General features: G+C 40.1%; 1 protein-coding gene across 2 annotated transcripts in view; it reads right to left on the bottom strand.

Annotated features, from left to right (window-relative positions):
• gask1a (golgi associated kinase 1A) overlaps window positions 1–18,881 on the bottom strand; it is a 39,205-nt gene extending 20,324 nt beyond the window's left edge. Inside the window, exons 1-2 of one of the 2 annotated variants that reach the window (XM_018665776.2) lie at window positions 17,711–18,881; window positions 17,502–17,627 (exon numbers count right to left, since the gene is read on the bottom strand). In XM_018665776.2, the coding sequence (XP_018521292.1) occupies window positions 17,502–17,504 (3 nt within the window). In that variant the 5' untranslated portion in view covers window positions 17,505–17,627; window positions 17,711–18,881. Of the gene's footprint in view, window positions 1–17,501 lie in introns of both variants that reach the window. The other variant, XM_051076251.1, reaches the window with a different exon arrangement.
• Between the last annotated feature and the right edge of the window lie 1,299 nt (window positions 18,882–20,180).

Genomic DNA, 20,180 nt, shown 5'->3' with positions numbered 1-20,180 from the left:
TACATATTATTCCCAACACACCTACTCAACAGAAACAGACAGACATGACTAATGTAATACAGTCCTTCAGCATGACTTGTTCATGTGAAATGTTAGGAATCCACAGAAAAAATAATTCAGAAATCACTGGAAAAAAGCAGACCCAGATATCATCAAACTGGCAGCAGAACAAGCTGTAACCTCAACACTGACATACAACCTCCTCATTAGGTTGTTGTGCCAAAAGTGACATCAGACAGCTGTGTTTCTACACGTCAAGCAGATGGAGTTGGGTTTCTGGTCATGTGATTAAATCTCAGTCTTTTAACTCTGTTTGGACCCTCCCAACTTAAAATAGACTGAATACTAGGTTAGATTCATCAGGTGGCCAGCAGCACCACTCCGAATGAATGAATAATGTTGCTACGTAACTAATGGATATGTGACTGAGCAGCTGTTTGCAAACCAGTTTGTTTTTCTTTCCACTGCCCACAAGTGGCCACAAAATGAATCACTGCAGGTTTTGATGATAATTCAGGTTGATTCAATTTTGGATCTTATTTTTGTAGTTTTGGTTGTTTCCAGCAGTTACAACTTGCGACCCACCATATTAATTGCTGCGATCTGGGAACACAGGTCACATCTCTGAAAACAAGACTGACAGGACAAGAAACATGAGCAGACAATCAGACCAGTTTTAAACAGACTCAAGAAGGGATAGCAAAGGCAAAACACAAGATTACTTATTTCAACTTACACTGAGGTTAGATTGACTGCCTTTATTACTCCTGCACTTACAGTAGTTATGTGCGATGAGAGATTATTTATGACATTTTGTGTGTAGTTACCTTTGATGTTACATTCAGATAAAGTGGCTTAGATAATCTGGATAACCTTTTGGCTTGTTTATAACTTGTCTGATTATCTGATCACCAGTGTACGTAACACGTTAGTTTTGCAATTCAAGTGATCATAAGTTAGGTATGTTTTTAAATAAGCAATCAGTCACCCAACACTGCTGATCATATGCTTTCTTGACCCACTCTCAGGAATTCAGGAACTCAGCAATCTCAGTGCAATGTTATCATGACTGATAACAGTGATAAACAAATAACCAGAATGATCCTTTAGGGCTGCTACAACAACTGCTCATGTGCAGAGAAAAGCCTCATTGCTTAAGGTGCTGATTCGGTTCACCAGGGTTCAACATGTCTTAACAAAACCTGACTCAAAAATCGCTCCATGTTGAGTCCTGACATTAGAACCACTTTTATCGCAAAAACAAATTCATGAGTCAGTAAACATGAATGTGTAAACGCTTCACTCGTTTTCCCAGCAGTACGCTGCCTCTTCTTTCATCCTACACCCTCCTCTGTGTTAGTGCTTGTCTTGGCTGAGCATCGCTTATTAGCTTCCAGGCATGAAGAGCTTAATGTAGCTTAGTGTGAAAGTGTCAAAATGAGAGTGTATTGTTGATCCTCTGTTGCCTTCAGTGCCTTTCTACAGCAAACACACACAACCAGGCCATGAAGAGGGTCAACAGCAAGCAGCAAGAGACATCCACATGACTGGGGATACATTAAAAACATTGTATACTACATGTGTCACTACATATGATGTGGAGAGCTGTTTAAGTTTCTCTGACCTGCAGAAGAAATACTTTATATACACAACGGGAGTGGATTTGTGGGTGAACATGGACACACACACACACATACACACACACAGGGCTTCTTGCTGAAATAAGAATCACATTTCCTTTAAAGACATGGAGTCACAGAGCCTAAGAAATTGTAACATTTTCTCTTTTCTTTGAGAGAGAAAAATGATTCTGCTACTGGCAAGCTAGAGATATGTTCTACCTGTTATCTCTCCAAGTACTCTTTCTCTCTGTTATTTGTGTCTGTTTTCCTCCAGCTCTGTCTGCTTTGTCATCTGAAGGCCACACACACACACACACACACATATGCATGTATGTAGTCCCCTAATAACTTCCCGCCTGCTCTGACAGGCCAGGTGTCTGACTATCTGACAGCTCTCTACCAGTTCTTCTTTTTTTCTCTTCCTTTCTTTTTAATATCCCTCCTTTTCTTCTCTCCCAGGGCTGTAGGAGAGGTATGCAGCATTAGGTCGAGACATGCAACAGGTGCTACAGTTAGCCAGCTAGCCTTAGGAGAGGATGAAAGGGAGGGGTGAAGATGTCTGAAGGCAGAAAACTGTCTCATTACACCATCTCATCTGCGAGACCTTTTCTCTGTATGTTTAAAGAGGCAGAACAAACAATAGGAGAAGAAATACCATGATATAGTGGTTAACCAAAAAAGGTGAATGTGCCCTGTTCAAAACTCAAAACGAAATTACTAACAGTCCTTTAATAGAGAACCTTAAGGCACTAAAACATAGCAGATGGAGGTCCTCACAACAACAACTGGGAACTGACCTTCAGGTTGGGAGCGCATTAGCTTCCCATTTGTGCTGTAGTTGGTGTTATACAGTTAGAACAAGGATACTTAATGATTTATAATAAAATAGAGGGACTTAATACATTTCTGTCAAAGGTGAGGTATGTGTGATGAAATTTATAATTACACAGGAAACAACATGAATATCATCTGCCAGTTTGGATTTTACCACACCATGTCTGTGCACAAACAAGCCCCCATAAACAGCTCCTTTGCTGAAGTTAAGACATGTCCATGCCTTGTTAAAACTTCAACAGCTTGTTAATAACTTGGGCTTTACACGACAGTGAAGTAGGACGTCTGAATCTGTGTGCCTCCTACTGACAATAAGGTAAAATCTGAGTTGTTAGTAACAGAGCTCATCACTTCACTCAAAGAGCCAGGTGTGTTTAGTGCACAAGTAGCAGAGTTGTGTCATCTTTGTTACTGCTGGACTGAGAGAGAGAACCTACACTTGTTTGCTTGCTTTTCTTTTGATGAGAACTGTTGCCTGCGTTCTAGCTCCAGATGTGTTTCCTCTTTAGTAAAACAAAACACACTACAGTGATGCCAATGAAAGGTCTGTGTTTGACTGACAGCAGCTGGCAGGGTGTCAGAGTACTGGTGTTTCACCACAGAGACCGAGAGACAAAGTAGGCAAACTTGCCCTGTAGCTACATGCATATGGGCAGATAGTGTGTTGTAAGCTGTGATTTTAAAGAGAGACTAACACCAGCATCACCCCAGTGGCATTAGCAGCTACATTTACATGCTGTATAATGTGCTGCAGCTGAGTGGCAATTAGCTATCTAGCCTGGAAACTGACTGCTGTTAGCAGTGCACTTTTCCCTGGTGAATGTTTGTTTGGTGGCTGGGTCAACACGCTAAGCCGCAAGACAAGATGTGTGTTCATGTTTGTGTGTCAGATAAGAAGGACTCAGCAGGAAAGCTAATGTGGGTAGTTGGTCAGAGTCTGTGGTTCAGTGTGACTGTCTGCTCCACCTATGACATACTGCTGTCAAATTAATGCAAAATCTGCTACTGCTACTGCTTGTCCATAGGGTTGCAGGGGGGCTGGAGCCAATCCCTGCTGACATTGGGCGAGGGGGCGGGGACAGATCCCCAGTGTATCACAGAGCTGACATATATAGACAAACAACCAATCACATTCACACCTTTGGGCAATTTAGAGTCACCAGTCAACCTGCATGTCTTTGGACTGTGGGAGGAAGCTGGAGAACCCACAGAGAACCCACACAGTCACAGGGAGAACATGCAGACTCCATACAGATCACCATCACATGATCATCACATGTTCATGCCTTATCACTTAAACTGTGATGATCACCTCTGACTTATGATGACAAGTTAGAGATATCAGACACTGATGATATCTCCCACTTGGTCAAAAGAACTACAGACAAGTCAACAAACTGTTGGCAGAGTAGCTATGAATTCACCACCACAGTATTATACTAATACAATCCATGTCAGCTATACACTGTTTGTTTGGATCTGGGATCACTTGGTAACAAACTGTCACACATACATAACACAACTTAAGTAGCTAATTCAGACTATTTATCTGGTGTGGTTGCACCAGCGATAACACTTTGGAAAACTGTGTGTTTTTCCTGCTCTTCCCGTTTCACCGCCACAGCATGAATGCAACATCAACATGCTAACATCTGCTAATTAGCACTAAACACAAAGTAGAGCTGAGGCTGATGGGAGTATAGTTAGTTCTGCAGGTCACAAAGTTTTGCATGAAAAGAGATTTTTACCTGATGATAGTGCTAGAGGAAAAGTCATCATCAGGATTCATCCTCTGAGCACCATGAATGTTTGTACAACATTTCATTTCTGAATTTGTCCAGAAGTTGAAGAGATATTACAACAATAACAATATTACAGGAGATAAAATTTAATTAACTCAGTCATCATCACTACAGGAGGGCAAATAGTCCCTCATTATCAATCAGGGTCACATGACATCTCAGACTGTGCAGGACTGTGCTGGCCAATGACAGGATTTTGCAGAGGCAATTTACTCACAGATACTGTAAAGTCTGTAGATACTGTGTTTTGTATGAGGTAGTATTTAACTTTTTAATACATCAGGATACTATACTGTATTATACATGTTTTTCTGTCTGGCCATCCAAGTTCCATTTTAACACCTGCTACAGAAGTACCTGCTATACAGAAGTATGTCATTAAATAGAATAGAAATTCAAAACTACATTTTAGTATTTAACTCTAACATTTATGTAATAGAGAAAACAGAAAAAAAAAACAAAAACGGAAAAATGAGTTGTTGTTTACTGATTACCGAATACATATGAGAAAGAAAATACATTTTAACACAGTCTGAATGACAAGTAGTTGGGATCAGGGCATCAGTGAGCTGTGAGCTGATGTTACACTCAATAGTTAGAATGAGCCGGTAGTTTAGATTGATTTAATAGAGCCATCAAAGCTGGAATTATGTTTGAAAAATATGAGGTCAGGAGGTCTCTGTCTGTGCTGGCTTCAATTATCAGCAAGCTAACACTCACGAGTACACACATAACATCTACTCTCTCTCTCTCTCTCACACACACACAAACACACACACACAATCCCTGCTCAAGCAAAGAAAATCTCTCCAGCTGGATCAGAGAGGATTCATACACTAATCAGTTAACACAGTTTGGCTTAATTCAGTCTGAGAGACACTCAATCCCCCAGGAGAGAGACATCATGTGTGTGTTAATGGGCATCATCCATTCACTAACAGGCACACTCCAACATCTGATACATAGCACTGTATCAGAGACAGAAAGAAACAGGGGAAACAATGTTTTTGAGAAAGAAAAAAATCTAGAGTTAGAGTCCAGTCACACCAGCAACAGAATTCCTGGATTTCTTTAGAGATTAAGTGAATTTGAGTTGAACTTTGGTGAAATCTGACATTTCTTTGCATCCATTTTGACAAAACTAGCCACAGCTAACAATGTCACTGCATGACATCACTTTATTGTTGACAAAATCAGGCTAAAGTTCGCATGATGACAATATGGGAATGTATTTGGTTTCAGTATGGACCAAAGTGGTGAATGAACTGACTACCCAACACTGCAATCCTCAGAACCTCACCACTAGCAAGGCTAAAATGCACATTTCCCTCTGGCTGTTCATACACACTAAGCCAAGATTTTAATACTAAAATGCTCTCCACAGGAATGGATGAAAACAATGGCCTTGAGTTTTGGTGTGGTTGAGGAAACACAGATTTCTAAAAGCAATGATGTAGCCTATGTCTGCCCTAGAGCTGGGTGACTGGACAAATACAACAAGATCTGCAACTGGCTGCATCTATCGCTGGTTGTCTTTTAATGGACTGACTCCTTAAGAATTCAAGTCTGTAAAAAATTAACAGGAACTGGCAGTTTGAGGTGAGTCATATTATGCACATTCTTCTTGTACTGATTTCTGTCTTTCACAAAACAGCGCAGTGACTAAATGACGATCAAGTCGTCTTTAGCAGTTGCTGTGTGATGGACTGGTGCTGAAAAGCAACATCAATTCATATTTGAGAACTAGACCAAAAACTGTATGAGTGGTTGTGGATTCTGATCATATAATAGTATGTTATCTCCACCTGTTTGTTCATGTCGAAGCTACAAGCAGAGACGTCCTTCATCTCAGCTGTTCAGCCTGTCTTTACAGCTTATTGCTTTTCAAAGATCTCAAGGTGATTTATTTTGTTTATTCTGTTTGAAGAAGACTAGTCCAAAGGCTGTAATGTTTCAGTAAAATGAGATTTTCACATTTAAGACCAAGGCTGACAGGGGATAAGGTGAAAGCATATTTAATCAGACAGCGGCAGCACACACACCATCACGCATATATTGGCAACTGCTGGTTGTTGGACTGACAGAAGGAGAATGGAAACATATCAGCCAACCCTTGTCTGGTCAGAGTGGGTGCTTTATGGCAGTAATGTAATGATTGTCTCAGTGTAGGAGCTACTTCTTGCTTGATTAACACGTAGCAGCAATGTTTTCAATTAGTATGGAGGTCTGACAAAAGAAACGGTACAATGTGTCACAGAGAGCAACTAAAGAGTGAGCTGTATTATTGGCTGTATTAAAACACAATATAAGTGAGTAAGTATACAGATATTATTGATCATCACCTTTTAGTGGACAAGAAAAAGAAATATATGAACAATCACATTCAGTCACTACTTTTTTTTTGATGTAATACAAAGAGCAAAAATTGTACCAACTGTACTCGGGCTTCCAAAATAACATGGATCAATGCTACGTTCACAAACCAACAGGATTGGATACTAGATAGCTGTGCTGACTGGCCAATTATATCACGCATCTCTATTGCAGCGTCTCTTTCATGTGTGACAATTTTGAAAAACAATTCAATGTGAGTTGGCAGCTTGAGGGTGCTGAGGATGAGGAGCTGGTGCTAAAAAAAAGACTTGACATCAGTCGTGTGGCAGTGGTCCAGATATTTCTTTTGTATCCAAAAGGGACATGCCCAAAGTGTTTCACTCAGGTCGGTACAAACTCACTCACCTGTATTTAACAAGGTCTCAAGACACAAACAGGATTGAAGCGACACATTAGAGCAGTCAACAAAATATGATAAAAGTAGCAAATGATGGAAAGAGGAGACTGACGTGGACACATTAGATCTAAGTAGGGGTATGGTGCCATTCCAAGCTGCAGACAATGTTAAGACACTGGTGTACACTTTAAGTGCATGGTGTGATCTGCCAAGTCACAAATATATTATACAGTCATTTACCATATGTATAGCAAATGATGACTGGATTGCTGTACAAATAAACCCACATTTAGTACAGTATGTTTTTTTCCTTCAAAAGAATAAAAGTGAATTTAATTTACCTTGTGCCAATCAACAAGAAAACAAATATAACTGCTGCAGAAAAGAGAACGAGACTGAAGAAACAGTGAAGTGGGGAAGAGATGTGAAGACAGAAGGCAAAAGCACATCTAAAAATCTAGGCAGATTTAGCGGGAGAGATGGAGTGCGTGTGTGTGCGTGTGTGTGTGTCCCTCAGCTGTCAACAGTAACCTATAGTTGGGAGCAGACGTTAATGAAACCAGTCAGATCCTCTTTCTCTCTCTCTCACATACACGAACAAAGAAGCGCACAAGAGAAGGGATGCAGGGAAGATAAAAGAAATGCAAAAGCAAACTGATGTAGCAGGACATAGAATGCAGTCACAGCTCATTTAATTTTCTGATGTGTTTGAGTCTGAGGATAATGACATCACATGAAAGATTAAAAGAAAATGAGTTGAGCTATCCAGAGAGATGATACTATTCAATGTTTCTACATAGACAATAATAAGAACACAGCAGCCAAAGGAGGAGGAGGTGAGGAAGAAAGGTCTTGTCTCATTTTCTTTTAGAGTGTCAGACTTTTTAATTTAGATTTTTCGGTACAGAAGAAGAGGGCGTTATGAGTGCTGTGTTCTCAGGGTACAGTATGAATGACAGATACAGGTAAGAATCACACATTATACATGTAAGCACTGCAACAAACGATCAGTTTATGTCATCAGTTGTTAAAAATGTGACGAAATGCTAAAAAATAAAGACAACTGCACTATAATACAGATGAATTTTCATTAAGTGCTTTATTTAGTTTCGGTTTACTTGTGGAATCATGGAATTATACAGTGACACTGAACACTGAAAATTCACCTAGTCCTTGGACATCTGTTCATGAATGCAAGCTCTAAAACACAAATTTCGCCATCACCTCGCCTTGTGCTGACTCACTTGTTACAACCAATTGTTGCATCTCTCCATCCATTCTGCACCACACATGCCGCACTGTCTGTAAAAAGCACAGTGCACTCCAATGTCAAACCCCAGAGACACACCTCAAACCTACTCTTTTGCAGCCATACAATAGAAAAAGACATGGTACTAATTACATGAAAGGTTGTATGGAGAAAGAAGAAGCAGCAATAATGTTCCTGTATAAACTGTATAGCCAAACAAGGCAAACATGCCTGAGGCAGATTAATACATCAATGAGCTGTGGAATAGGTGCAATAATATGAACTGAAATGAGTACACACACACACACACACACACACACACACAGAGGAATGAATGTTCATACAGCTGGAAATGATACATGTAGGCAGTTACACATATGGACAAGAAAATGCATTGGCAAGCATACAGCATGAAAGCATACAGTATGAACTCCATATCTATGTATAATGTACAATGATTCTTGTATTTCAGTACTGTCCTGTAAATAAGTATAAACCTAATGACTTCCACAGCCATCCTTCCTACAGAGGAAACCTAACACTGCTCTTCCTGTAAGTGAAATGTGAGTGGCCCTGTCCTGCTCTCCATTCTAAAAGCGATCCAATTAGATAAAATTACAAGGTTGAAATTTGAGATCAGTCAGTTGAGGATGTGCTTTACCATTGTGAAGAAAGTTAAATGTACCTAATGAAGAGAGGAGATAAGGGTTACATGTCTAAAGCTAGCAATATTTTCAATAAGTATAACTACTCACTGTAACATTTACTCTGTGTTGGAAATCCACTCAACCTTTCTCACAAAAGCTGTGGACTTTATTCCCAACAGAAGCGCCAAACACCCAATCAATACATTCTCCAATCAATGACCTTAGCTCAGCTTTTGTGCCCACCAGTTCCCCATTGTGCTCAGAGACCTCATCAAACCTCAAACCAGTCTTTAAGTCATATATAGTCCATTGGGGGTGTTTCATAACCACAGCCATACTTTAACTATAGGTCCCCTCAGTTTTGGTTTAGTAATCTAATAATTTAGTCTCAGACTTGAATACAGTCGGTGGACTTGGTGGACAGACCTATACAGTTTTACAGCCATGCTTATGACTCTGTGAGGCTGTATGTAGGCAAAGCAGAGCTTTGAACTAAATGCTAACATGGTCACAATGACGATGATAATATGCTGATGTTTAACAGGTGTAAGGTTTGGGCTCATGTCACTGGATAGGTGAAAAGTTATGTCTACTGATGGGGCTGAAAAAAACGTCTGTGCTGAATTTCATGGCAATCCATTTAATAGTTGTTGAGATTTCTGGACAAACGTGGCAGAACAACCAACAAAAAGACAAAGTCATGTTTTTTGCAGTGTAGTGTACAGATGCACTAACTTTACCTCCCAAACTCCACTCACCACCTCAAACTAGTTCTCAGCAGTGTGTCTGTCCTCTGTGCTGAGAGTCTAAAGCACAGAACCAGAAATCTTCCAGTCACCGTTCATGTAATGGTGACAGTGACCAGAAAAATCCAACGTGAGAGCTCTCCATGCATCAGCTGTTATTGCTACTTTCTTAGTTTTCATCAGATTCTTTTTCAGAACTGTAGCTGCCTATCGTCTGAAATCTTTTAAGTCACCAAAGCTATTTGTAATTTGTCCCTGTCGTTTCCTGTAACATGAGCGCTTAGGTACAATAAATCCACAGTGTTTTCGGTAAGCACCAACTGTCAGCCGGATGTCCGCACATTAAAACATTTTCACCTGACTACTCTCTTAATGTGTCAAGTCACGTCACTGTCACTTTATATAATGTTCTAACTCTAATCTTAAACCAGATGAAGATTTTTGTCATGAGACGTCTGGATCTGGAGCAAACAGCCACTCTCAAGGTCCTGTGTCTGCGTCGCGGAGAAACACTGATTTTTTAAACATGAAACTGCTTTATTCAATGAAGCCTCGGTGAATAATTCAGCTCCCAGTAAAAACCTCCTGAATGATGAACAATGAAGGAATCCTAACTTAAAAACAAGCTGAGCATCTAGAAACAATGTGAGCTAACGTTAGTGGCAGCGCAGTTATCAGTCCACAGGCCCTTATTAAACGATTTTGATCATGAAACTACTAAAACAATAACTCCTGTGAAGACCATTAAGCAACACCTCCCACCCCCGGCACAATACAATATTTTTATTCCTGACCACTGTTGCAGTCTTTTGCTTGCACCATACAGAGCAAGATACAGCAGAGAAGAAGCACTTGGCAGAAACAGAACCATAAACATTAGTTGTTCTCCTACCTCCATGCCACTAAAAAAATGTGTTAAATAAAAATTTGTTTATTCTTAAAAACAGATGTTGACTATGTTTGCCGTGTCGATTAATCGACTAATCGATTATTCATGCACATCCCTAGTATACATGTTTGTGTATGTGAGTGACAGCGGCATTGAGACAGTCAGTCTCTTATTATTGTACATGACCACCCACTGTGAGCCATGCATTTTCATACTACTTGCAGCCAGCAGTCCCCTATACACCACAGCACAAAACGATCATAACAGAGATTAATATAAATTGTTCAATAGTTACTGCATGCTGAACAGTCCAAGCCCTCCTCCCTAATGGCCAGCACTAAACATTGATGAAGGCAACTGGCAAGGCAACTTAATGTGCCTTTAAAAGTATATTAAGTCTGTGCACAGTTGAGTCTGACTCAAGAGTCTGAAAGTGGCTCAACAACAAGTCAAAACAGAAGCAGACACATATTGAAGACCAAAAATAGATTCAAGGATTAAACAGACCCATAGTAAATCTTTATTATTCTGGTATTTAACTAGTTAACTCAAGGTTTACTCAGTGCAAAGATGTGGAAATTAGATAAGATAGATCTGCTACGCCTGATAAGCCAGGAGAAATTACAGCAACTGAGAAACAGAAAGGACTTTACTGACTATGCGTCATGAAAGCATACATGTTGGATGCTTCAGTCACACTTGTATTTATCAGTCAGAACTGTACAGAGGTCCTGAATCATGCCAGCTACTATATTTATTTATGTATTTCAAGAAGAAATCTTAGCATCCACCTATCCACCTCACACTTCCCACTGACGTCAAACACAAGGTCAGACTGAATGATGAAGTGAAAAAAATAAAAAGATAGCATTAATATGTAATTGTATGGAATGGCAAACCAACGTTTTCTATTATAGGCTATAAAACTGCAGAGGTTCAAAATGTGGACCTTTATCAGATCTATTTGACCAGTGCTAAAACACGGACACAACCATCCACCCCAGTCTTCCATGGATTTATGTGTTGACTAATTTAAGGTGCATCCTACTCCTTTATTTCTTTGGGCGAACATTTCTTAGTTATTCCAAACAAATCTTCCTGTAAAAAAAAAGCCATCTGCACTGTTTTTCCATTGACCTTGACTGTTTCCCATTCCACAAGCTACATCATAATAAAATATGTACCGCAGGCAGCCACAAAACATTTCTCTCTGTTCAGAGTGCCAAACTGATCTCACCTTGAAATAACAAAGCTTTGTTATGAAGCTTTGTTTTAAGCAGAGTAGATATTTTCTTTTCATTTGGCAAAGGAATTAAGGACGCAGTGTTTTATGTTCATCTCTGTCTGTAGAATGAAGCCCAAACAACAGATCACGGCTCTGAAAGTAATTACTCTGCAGCACAAAAATGCTCGCTCCATATGGCAGCAATGGAAGTGCACACGTGGTCAAATCTGTTCCTCAATGCACATTCCATTCTCCTACAAGGAAAATGCTGCATGAGAGGGAAGTTTAGTTGAAAGAAATGACAGCCAAAAGATGACCAAGGCTGACATTTCACAAGAAAACAAATTTGGGCTGCAGCCAAATTACACTACATCTCCTTAAGACAAAATGAAACTAATATCATATCTTCTGTGTTTTGAACTGGGAAAAAAACTATCATAGCTGCCACAGTAAGTCCTCTCAACTTTTCATTCCCTCTCCTGAGACTGGACATTCAGAGGATCAGTGCAGGTCACCACTCCACTGGTTTACTGGGTTTTGGAACCTGCTTTACTTTTGCACCATTGTAGGACTATTAACTGTTCTTGCCTGACTTATTGCTGATAGCACGAAACTTAATCAGAGCTAAACATAATGTTCCTGAGTAAAAGTAATGTCACAGGTCAACACTGACACTGAGCAGCCTCCAGACAAAACCAATCACATTTACCTGTGCACACTGCTCCTGAGAAAAGAAACACCGGGTCAAATAGCATTTAACAAGACTAAAACAGGGCAAAGTGGGGATATATACTGTGCACTTCTGTAATTTAACTCATCATACTGGACGGCATTTCACCATTGGGAAATTGCACGGTTTAGTTTGTAATGGACACAAAAATTCAGTAGGACAAGGCCAAAAGACAAAGACAGAAGCCACCACAGAGCTGTAGAGGAGGTCAAAAATCATTGTCTTCCTCAGAGTCATAATTCTCTACAAACTTTCTCGCTATATCAAGCCATGCAGAGTTCCAGTTGGTGAGGAGAAATAAGTCCCACCTCCTCCAGGTCAAAGTTTGAAAGCACCCAGTAAAACAACACAAACCAAAGAGGTGCCACTGGAGTTAGAATCTAGTTCAACTAAAACAAGTGGTAGTAGATCACTTTGTTATGAATGCTAGAACATGTGTACTTAAAATAAAATATTTGCAGCAGTACTGAGGAGTTTGTGGACTTAGAGAAGGCTTATGACCGTGCTGTGTCCACATTGGCACAAAGTCAAACATGTTTTCAGTGGGTGTTGGACTCCACCATGGTTGCCCCTTTGTCTCTGATCCTGTTTGTGATATTCATGGACAGGATCTCAAGCTGTAGCCGAGATGCCCTGAAATGCCATCCGTGAACCAAGTTGCTTTCATAAAAATAGGAAGTACATGTTGTACAAACTCAATTTCAAATGTTATTTCCTCCTACATACAAAAGAGGAGTTAAGCATATTTTTTTAGTGACAGTGTCTATGTCTATGTTATGAAGAAGAAGAGATGCTCTATCATACAGCAGTAAAAGATTTGCATCACAAATCCATGGCCTAATTAACCAACACAATGGGAGGGAGAAGTTGTTAGAGGAACAAAATATAGAGGGTTCTTCAACTTTATAGCCTCATGATTCAGTTTGTTGAGACTACCTACTCTAGTTTAATTTCACAAGTCATTCTATTGCAGGAATCTTTCAAACTTAAATATTTTTGCCCAAGGGTGTCAATAGAGGAAAAAAGTTCAAAATGGAAATAGTTTTGAGAGGGTATAAATGTGGTCAACAAACTGATTAGCAATCTGCCCTGTAGCATTTGCTATTTCATGTGTACAAGTATAAAATCTTACCACCTCCACTGAGCAATTTCCTTGAGGAAAACTGCAGCCTGGCTGGTAATGTCAAGATAAATTGGTTTGAACCAAAGTTGGACAGACTGACAGAGATATGGAAGGACAAAATCATGGTGTAATGCTAATGGACTGGCTGAAGGACAAAGAAGAGATGTTTAAGATAAAGAAGAAAGAAAGAGGGTGACATTCTTTCTCAGTAGTGTGTTTTTACTGGGCTCTCTCTCCTAAATGTTAACGGAGAGGGATGGAGAAATGCAACCAGTGTGAACCCATCAAACATCATTAACAAATGGCTTTTAGGAATGTGCTGCTATAATTATATTATTTATTTCTATTATTTATTAATATTATTTCCTGCTGCCCTGTCTAGCTTCTTCTTACCTCTGCCTGTCTTTCTCTTTCACCACCCAATACTTGGTTGACTCAGACAACAAGCTACACTGCACAATGTGAATGCTCACCGATACACAAGCCACCTCCACACAGAGATGAGCGGCAGATGGCTGTATGGACAGTGTCCCTCTCTGGGTTGTAATCACAGCAGAATGAGTGGGAGGCAAAGCACCTCTGAAGTCACTTTCACTATGCTCAAATCTCTCCTGTTATTCTCTGTTCAGTTTGTTTTCATTACTGTGCAATTTTATAAAGCTTCAGAAAGCAGCAACTCACTCCCTCTACAAACACACAGAGGTAGTGAGAATGCATTTTGTATCTTACCACTGGCTGCTGCTTCTGTAAATGTATTATTCTAGTGTGTCTTGCTCTTGAGAAACTAAATTAATTATAAGTATTACTTATACTGTAAGAAGGTAGTCATTGGAGAAGCTTGCTAACACTAATGCTAGCTCAGCTACCTGTCAGTTATGTGACACTTGTCCTTCACTTTGCAGTGACCTCTTCAGTCTTGTGAGGAAATGCTGTTCTATGAGCTCTACTTTTTTTTTTAATTGTTGCAGAGGCTAAGACTTGTAACTTTTTGATGAACAATTTGAGCTAGTAGTAAGAGGTAGGCTTAGGTGCAACGTGTTGGGCAACTTTCTTTTCCAAGCTCCAACCCTGTGTCTGTTTTCATTGTTCATTGATCTATTGTTAAATGCTGAATTTACATCTTAAAAATCCCTCTCAATATTAAGTGTCAAATGCATGAAATAAAAGTAGGTGAGCTAAAAGACACACTTATGGGCTAAAATGTATGATGTTCAGTTGGAGGTAGCTCTGTGGTAGTTCAGCTGATAAAGATAGAAAATAGGCTGAATATAAAACATGAAATAACCCTGATTTGAAGACAATCTCCAGGTTTCTATCATCTGTCTTTGAGATCAATTAAGGACAGGAAACACTTTGACAGTAGTTGGGAAAGTTTCCCTGAGATTCCATTAATCCAAGGAGTAGAGAGTTCTCATCAAAACCAACTATTTTGAAGCTATGTCACATCTCCTCCGGTGTAGCTGTATGCTGATGACAAGTAATGCTGTGCCTTTCATTTTCAGCTGATTTTGCCAAAGCAGATGACGTCCTCTCATCAGCTGTTTCAACACTTATCAGATCACAAAACAGCAACTGACTACCATGTGGCTGCCAGTTAAGATACTGAGGATATTTGCTCGACAACTCATTAATGACTAAATATGAGGGTCATGGTTTTGAGCTTTCCCCTTCATTTGGCAGCACACTGCACATTTACAGGTGATGGAAGCTGAGATTTCGTGGGTCGTACATGATGTAATAGGCCAACAACTACTCATCCCTGCTGCATGTATATGTCAGCATGAGTGGGAGGGTGAATTCACACCCTCCACACTGGGCCACTGCAAAATCGTTATGGCCATAAACCTGGGTTTTCAATTGTTTGGTTTATTTAAGTGTAATTAATGTGGGTATGTTTACTTTTGCACACATAATATCCATAATAAATGACAGAGTTCAGCATGTGTATATGTGTGGGTAGCAGCTTCGCTGGATGGTTCTCATGGCAGACCTATTGAAAAGGTAGTAATCGTTGAGTAGTTGTGTTCACAACCGATTTGAGAGTGACTGTGATCTCTGGGTCCTAGTGTCGCCTTGTCAGACATAGTTGTGGTGTATGTGTGTGTGTGTGTGTGAGAGAGAGAGAGAGAGAGAGAGAGAGAAAGAGAGAGACACGGAGAAAGAGAAAACAGGAAGCTTGGTTGACTCACCCTGGAGCTCCAAACCACACTCCTCTCATTTTCAAAATGTAAGGGGGTGTGTGTAGACATGCTCAACTGATATAGACCCAATATCTCCAATCAGTTAAAGCTCGTCTGCCCTCTCCTTTTCTTCTTTTGCTCTCACACAGAGAGACACACACCAACAAAGACGTGGAACAAAGGAACAAGAAAGCACAGCTGAGAACACAATGAGCAGCAGCATGGCAGCAATCCCTGGTGTTTAACATACAAAGGCTGACTATACTGTGGCTGCACAGGGTTTTGTGTGCCCAGCACTGAATTCCAATGTGGGCCCTGTAACTGAGGAACAGCAGCAGTTAGACCTGAAATCTGAAGAGGACTGGACTGTTATGTTTGTAACAAATGTGAGAAACTGAATAGAAGAAGAGAAGAGAAACAAGAAGAGAAGAGAAGAGAAGAGAAGAGAAGAATGGGCAGAGAGTTTCCCTCCTGGTTTCCATGTGGCAGTTCAAACCAGGAGCCTGTCTGCCCTGCATATGGAACCAATTTGAAATGTGAGACTATGGGGACTGTTTGAAAGACAGATGAACACTCTTAAGAAGATAGGAGAACACTGTTTTGATTTGCCAGCCAAGCTATTTTCAAAGCTTACTTCTTTACAAACAACTTGGCAGAATGTTAGGTGACAGTGATTCATGAACTTATAAACTATATTATTGCATTACCTATTTGCATACAGTCACAGAGTGAATGCATTTCCTTTCATCTGCTCATTGCATTTAAACTCCGGGACAGACTGAGTGATAAACAGATCATCAGGTCTGTATAATGTTAAATGCCCAATTCTTCTTCAGCTTAATTTGTCCAAAACCTAAAGATCCTCAAGTTGAAGTGATTTCAAACACTTTAACAGCAGCAAATATTCACATCTGAGATGAACAGCTGCATCCAGTCTACTTTCAGTAACCATATCGAGTATTGACAGATGCTGTCAACGGTTTGAATGCGGTGTACATTTGGCTTTAAGACGGTGCACAGGGCATTTCAAAGAGGCAAAACTAATCAATGTTTCACAAGCAAATATGTGAAAGTCCTACAGCGTGTATACAGATTTGTATTGTTTGACTTTATTCTGCTTTTTCCTTATCCCATGAATCATCTCATCACAACAGGTAACTCTACCTCGACCAGTAAAATACTTAAGCTATGATGCATTAGCATTAACAGCTTTATAATGAAATACACAGTAACATATGGGCCACAGGGAGCAATACTATTTACCATAACACTCTAATACTATAAACCAAGTACTCTGATCCTTTAAGTACATTTTTCTGATACTTTGTATGTAAGTTTTGTTTTGAGTGAAGAAATGTTACTTGCAGTAGAATATGTTAATGTAGTACTGGTACCTCTACTGAAGTAAAAGGTCTAATACTTTTTCTGTTGTTTTCTCAGGCAGGGTCTAATATGGTCAAATGAGCTGACCTGTGATGAATATTGTTCTGTTCTGTGTGTATGTAGCCTGGACCAGAGTATCACAGTAACATCAGTATAGCTGGAGCGTGCATTTATAACCACTGGAATACTTGTGACAACAGCTGATATCTTTCAAGTCTGATCTGCCTACTCAGCACTGAACTCAGCCCAAACCTCTGAGTTCACAGTGCTCTGAGTTCACGCTGCTCTGTCCTGTCTCAGTCTGCACGGCTACAGGAGAAACATTAACGTGCAGTCTTACCATGGTGCATTCCGCCCCAGCCTCTTTAAATAAGTCATTTATCGCTGAGACATCCCGTCTGCAGACTGAAGGTTGATGGATCCCCACACAAACACTGGACAGCCGGTGGTCCTGAAGTTGCAGCCGCTGGAGAATCAGTCCACAACTTTAGTTTGAAAATCTTTCTGCGGCTAACTGAGCGCGTTTTTTGTTTTTTTTAAAAAAGTTACCTATGTAGCTGTAGGTAACAGCGTCAAACGGTGATGTTCTTCGCTTCAAACTTAATATTGATCTTCAGGCTTTTGTAAGCCCAGCCTCCCTCCCCGGGGAACGCGCTGCTCCACGCGACCGTCTGGGAAGACTCATTTCAAAGTAAAAGCCCCTGTGTTTAAAGGAGGAACGCTTGGGCTGAAACTCGAGAAGAGTTTTGCCCCGTCACAGCAGACCCTGACACGAATTTCGAATTTCATGAGGGTATATTTATAATGGAAAGCAAAGATTATGCTATGCAAGGAAAATTGAGGTTTTTTGATACTATGTTTTCAGACAAACAATCAGAAAGAAAAAAAAAGAACAAGAACAAACATCACATTCCATCAGCCAAGTCCTGAGAAAAGTATACAGTTTTTATTCTTAGAGTTAAATGGAGTGCCATTTCCAATATTTTCCTCTTTACCCATTCGAACATACACTGCTCTATGCATGTATTATAATATGTGTGTAATGAACATGTACCAGTATATATCCCCATACAGAGCATGCTGTATGGGATGAAATCATAGGATACAAGTCCTGCTGCAATTCCTGCTGGTTTTGAATGACCCAGACATCAACTGGACAATCCCAAAGTCCCATACATCTCATTTACACGCGATTTACCATTTCCAAGTGTTGCATCAGATGCAGATGTTTGGGACAGTGGTGCCCAAAAGGTCTGAGAAGCAGGAGGTTGTGACCCAAAGGTTCAGACTGTGGTTGTAGTGGAAAACTTCCAGGTGTGATTGTGTATAACTGTGTGTGTGAACAGGGCATTCTCAAATAGAGAGCTTTGCTGTTGGTGGGACCTCCCTGGTCAAGTTTCACAATATAATACATACTGTACTGAGCCTTGTAGAAGGTTTAGGGTGCCCTCTTGTGTTTAGTAGCCTGTTTTCATTTTTTTTCTTTCCTTTCTCCAATCTCACCATCCTGTGTTTGTAACATGCTTTACAGATATGATTGGAAATAACACTGGAAGAGGAAGAAAGAGCTGCCATTCAACACATGCTGCCATAAGCAGCAGACCACACATCCATCTCTGTCAAAGATGTGTGAGGTATTATGATACTGTGCTTTTACAAGGTGAGAAAATAGTTCTTCTCACTTAATCTCAAGCAGTGCCTTAGTTTCAGAAAACAATAACAATAATACACAAAACAAAAAGATTTATTAAATCTAAATGTGTAAAGTACATAGATTTTTTAAATTGCTACATTTTGGTCAAGTGATCTTCATCTCTGTAGTGATGTATCTTGCACAGCATCCTTTGAACAAAATGGAAGGATACTGACTCGCATACTAAAAGTAGTAAGAAAATGAGTATAAACATACACTGTGTAGTATGGGAGATACCCTCCTGCTGTCAGACGTGTTGAAGTACTGTTGCCTGTAGGTGGCAATGTTGGTATGTTTTTTGAAATAAAAAACATGAAAACTTCTGAAAACAATCACTGAAACGTTGTTTTGACATGGGATCATATTGATAAAATCCAGGCCCAAGAATAACATGCAACTCTGTAAGGTGAAGGAAGAAACCTGTCTGTGACAGACTGCAGCCAGCTGCAGCTCACTGCATCTACTGAGACCTCACTTTCATTCTGTTGTTAGAAGTAGTTTCATAAAGAAGGAGAACACACTACTATAAATGCAAAAGATAAAAATGTTATATCATGATAAAACACAAAGTTGACAGTTGGTACTAGAGTTGCTGTCTTTCTGTACATGGCTGTAATATTTTGTATGTTCAAAAGTGCACCACTAGAGTGCATCACAACAAGAGAGAAATGCCTGACTCAGACTTGTCATGAGATGAATCTAATCCATGAGAGTGTGTGTGCAAAGACACACAGAGTGTGGAAAACAGAAAAAGAAGTAGGAGATGGAGAGTATGTGTGTAAGACACAATGAGATAGCACAAAGCTCGGCTGATTGTGCTCATCTGGTCTTTGACCTTTCTGCCTCTCTGCTGCCTTTCCGCCTACTCTCTCATTCCTTATGGTCAAGACCAATGTCCCTCTGTACAATCAGCTACTTCATCTGACTCTGCTGACCTCTGACCTCTCACCCTGACCCCTCGGCCACGCGACCCCTACGGCTCGTACTCCGTGACATTTCAGCTGAATAAAAGATCCATTTAACAGCAGAGTGCGTGTTCAATTAAGTGACTGAGTATGAGTGCATGCACCGCACATATGTGTGCTCACTTGTTCTGCATTATTCCATTCTATTAGACTGCACAGGCTTCATGGAAGACAGAGGGAGAACACTTCCAAACCACAGTGAGGCAAATAGAGAAGATATTTCCCTGCCACACAGTGAGAGCTTTGTTCCTTGGCAGCATTCCTCTGACTTTACACTACTGTACATTATCAGCAGTTTGGAAACACACCAGTGAGCTGCACTCTCATTCAAAATGCATTCATTTATCTTGCACTGGAATTA

The sequence above is a fragment of the Lates calcarifer genome, linkage group LG15, assembly GCF_001640805.2.
Source record: "Lates calcarifer isolate ASB-BC8 linkage group LG15, TLL_Latcal_v3, whole genome shotgun sequence".
In the NCBI taxonomy this organism is placed as follows: Eukaryota; Metazoa; Chordata; class Actinopteri; family Centropomidae; genus Lates; species Lates calcarifer.
This window is presented reverse-complemented; position numbering and strand designations above follow the sequence as displayed.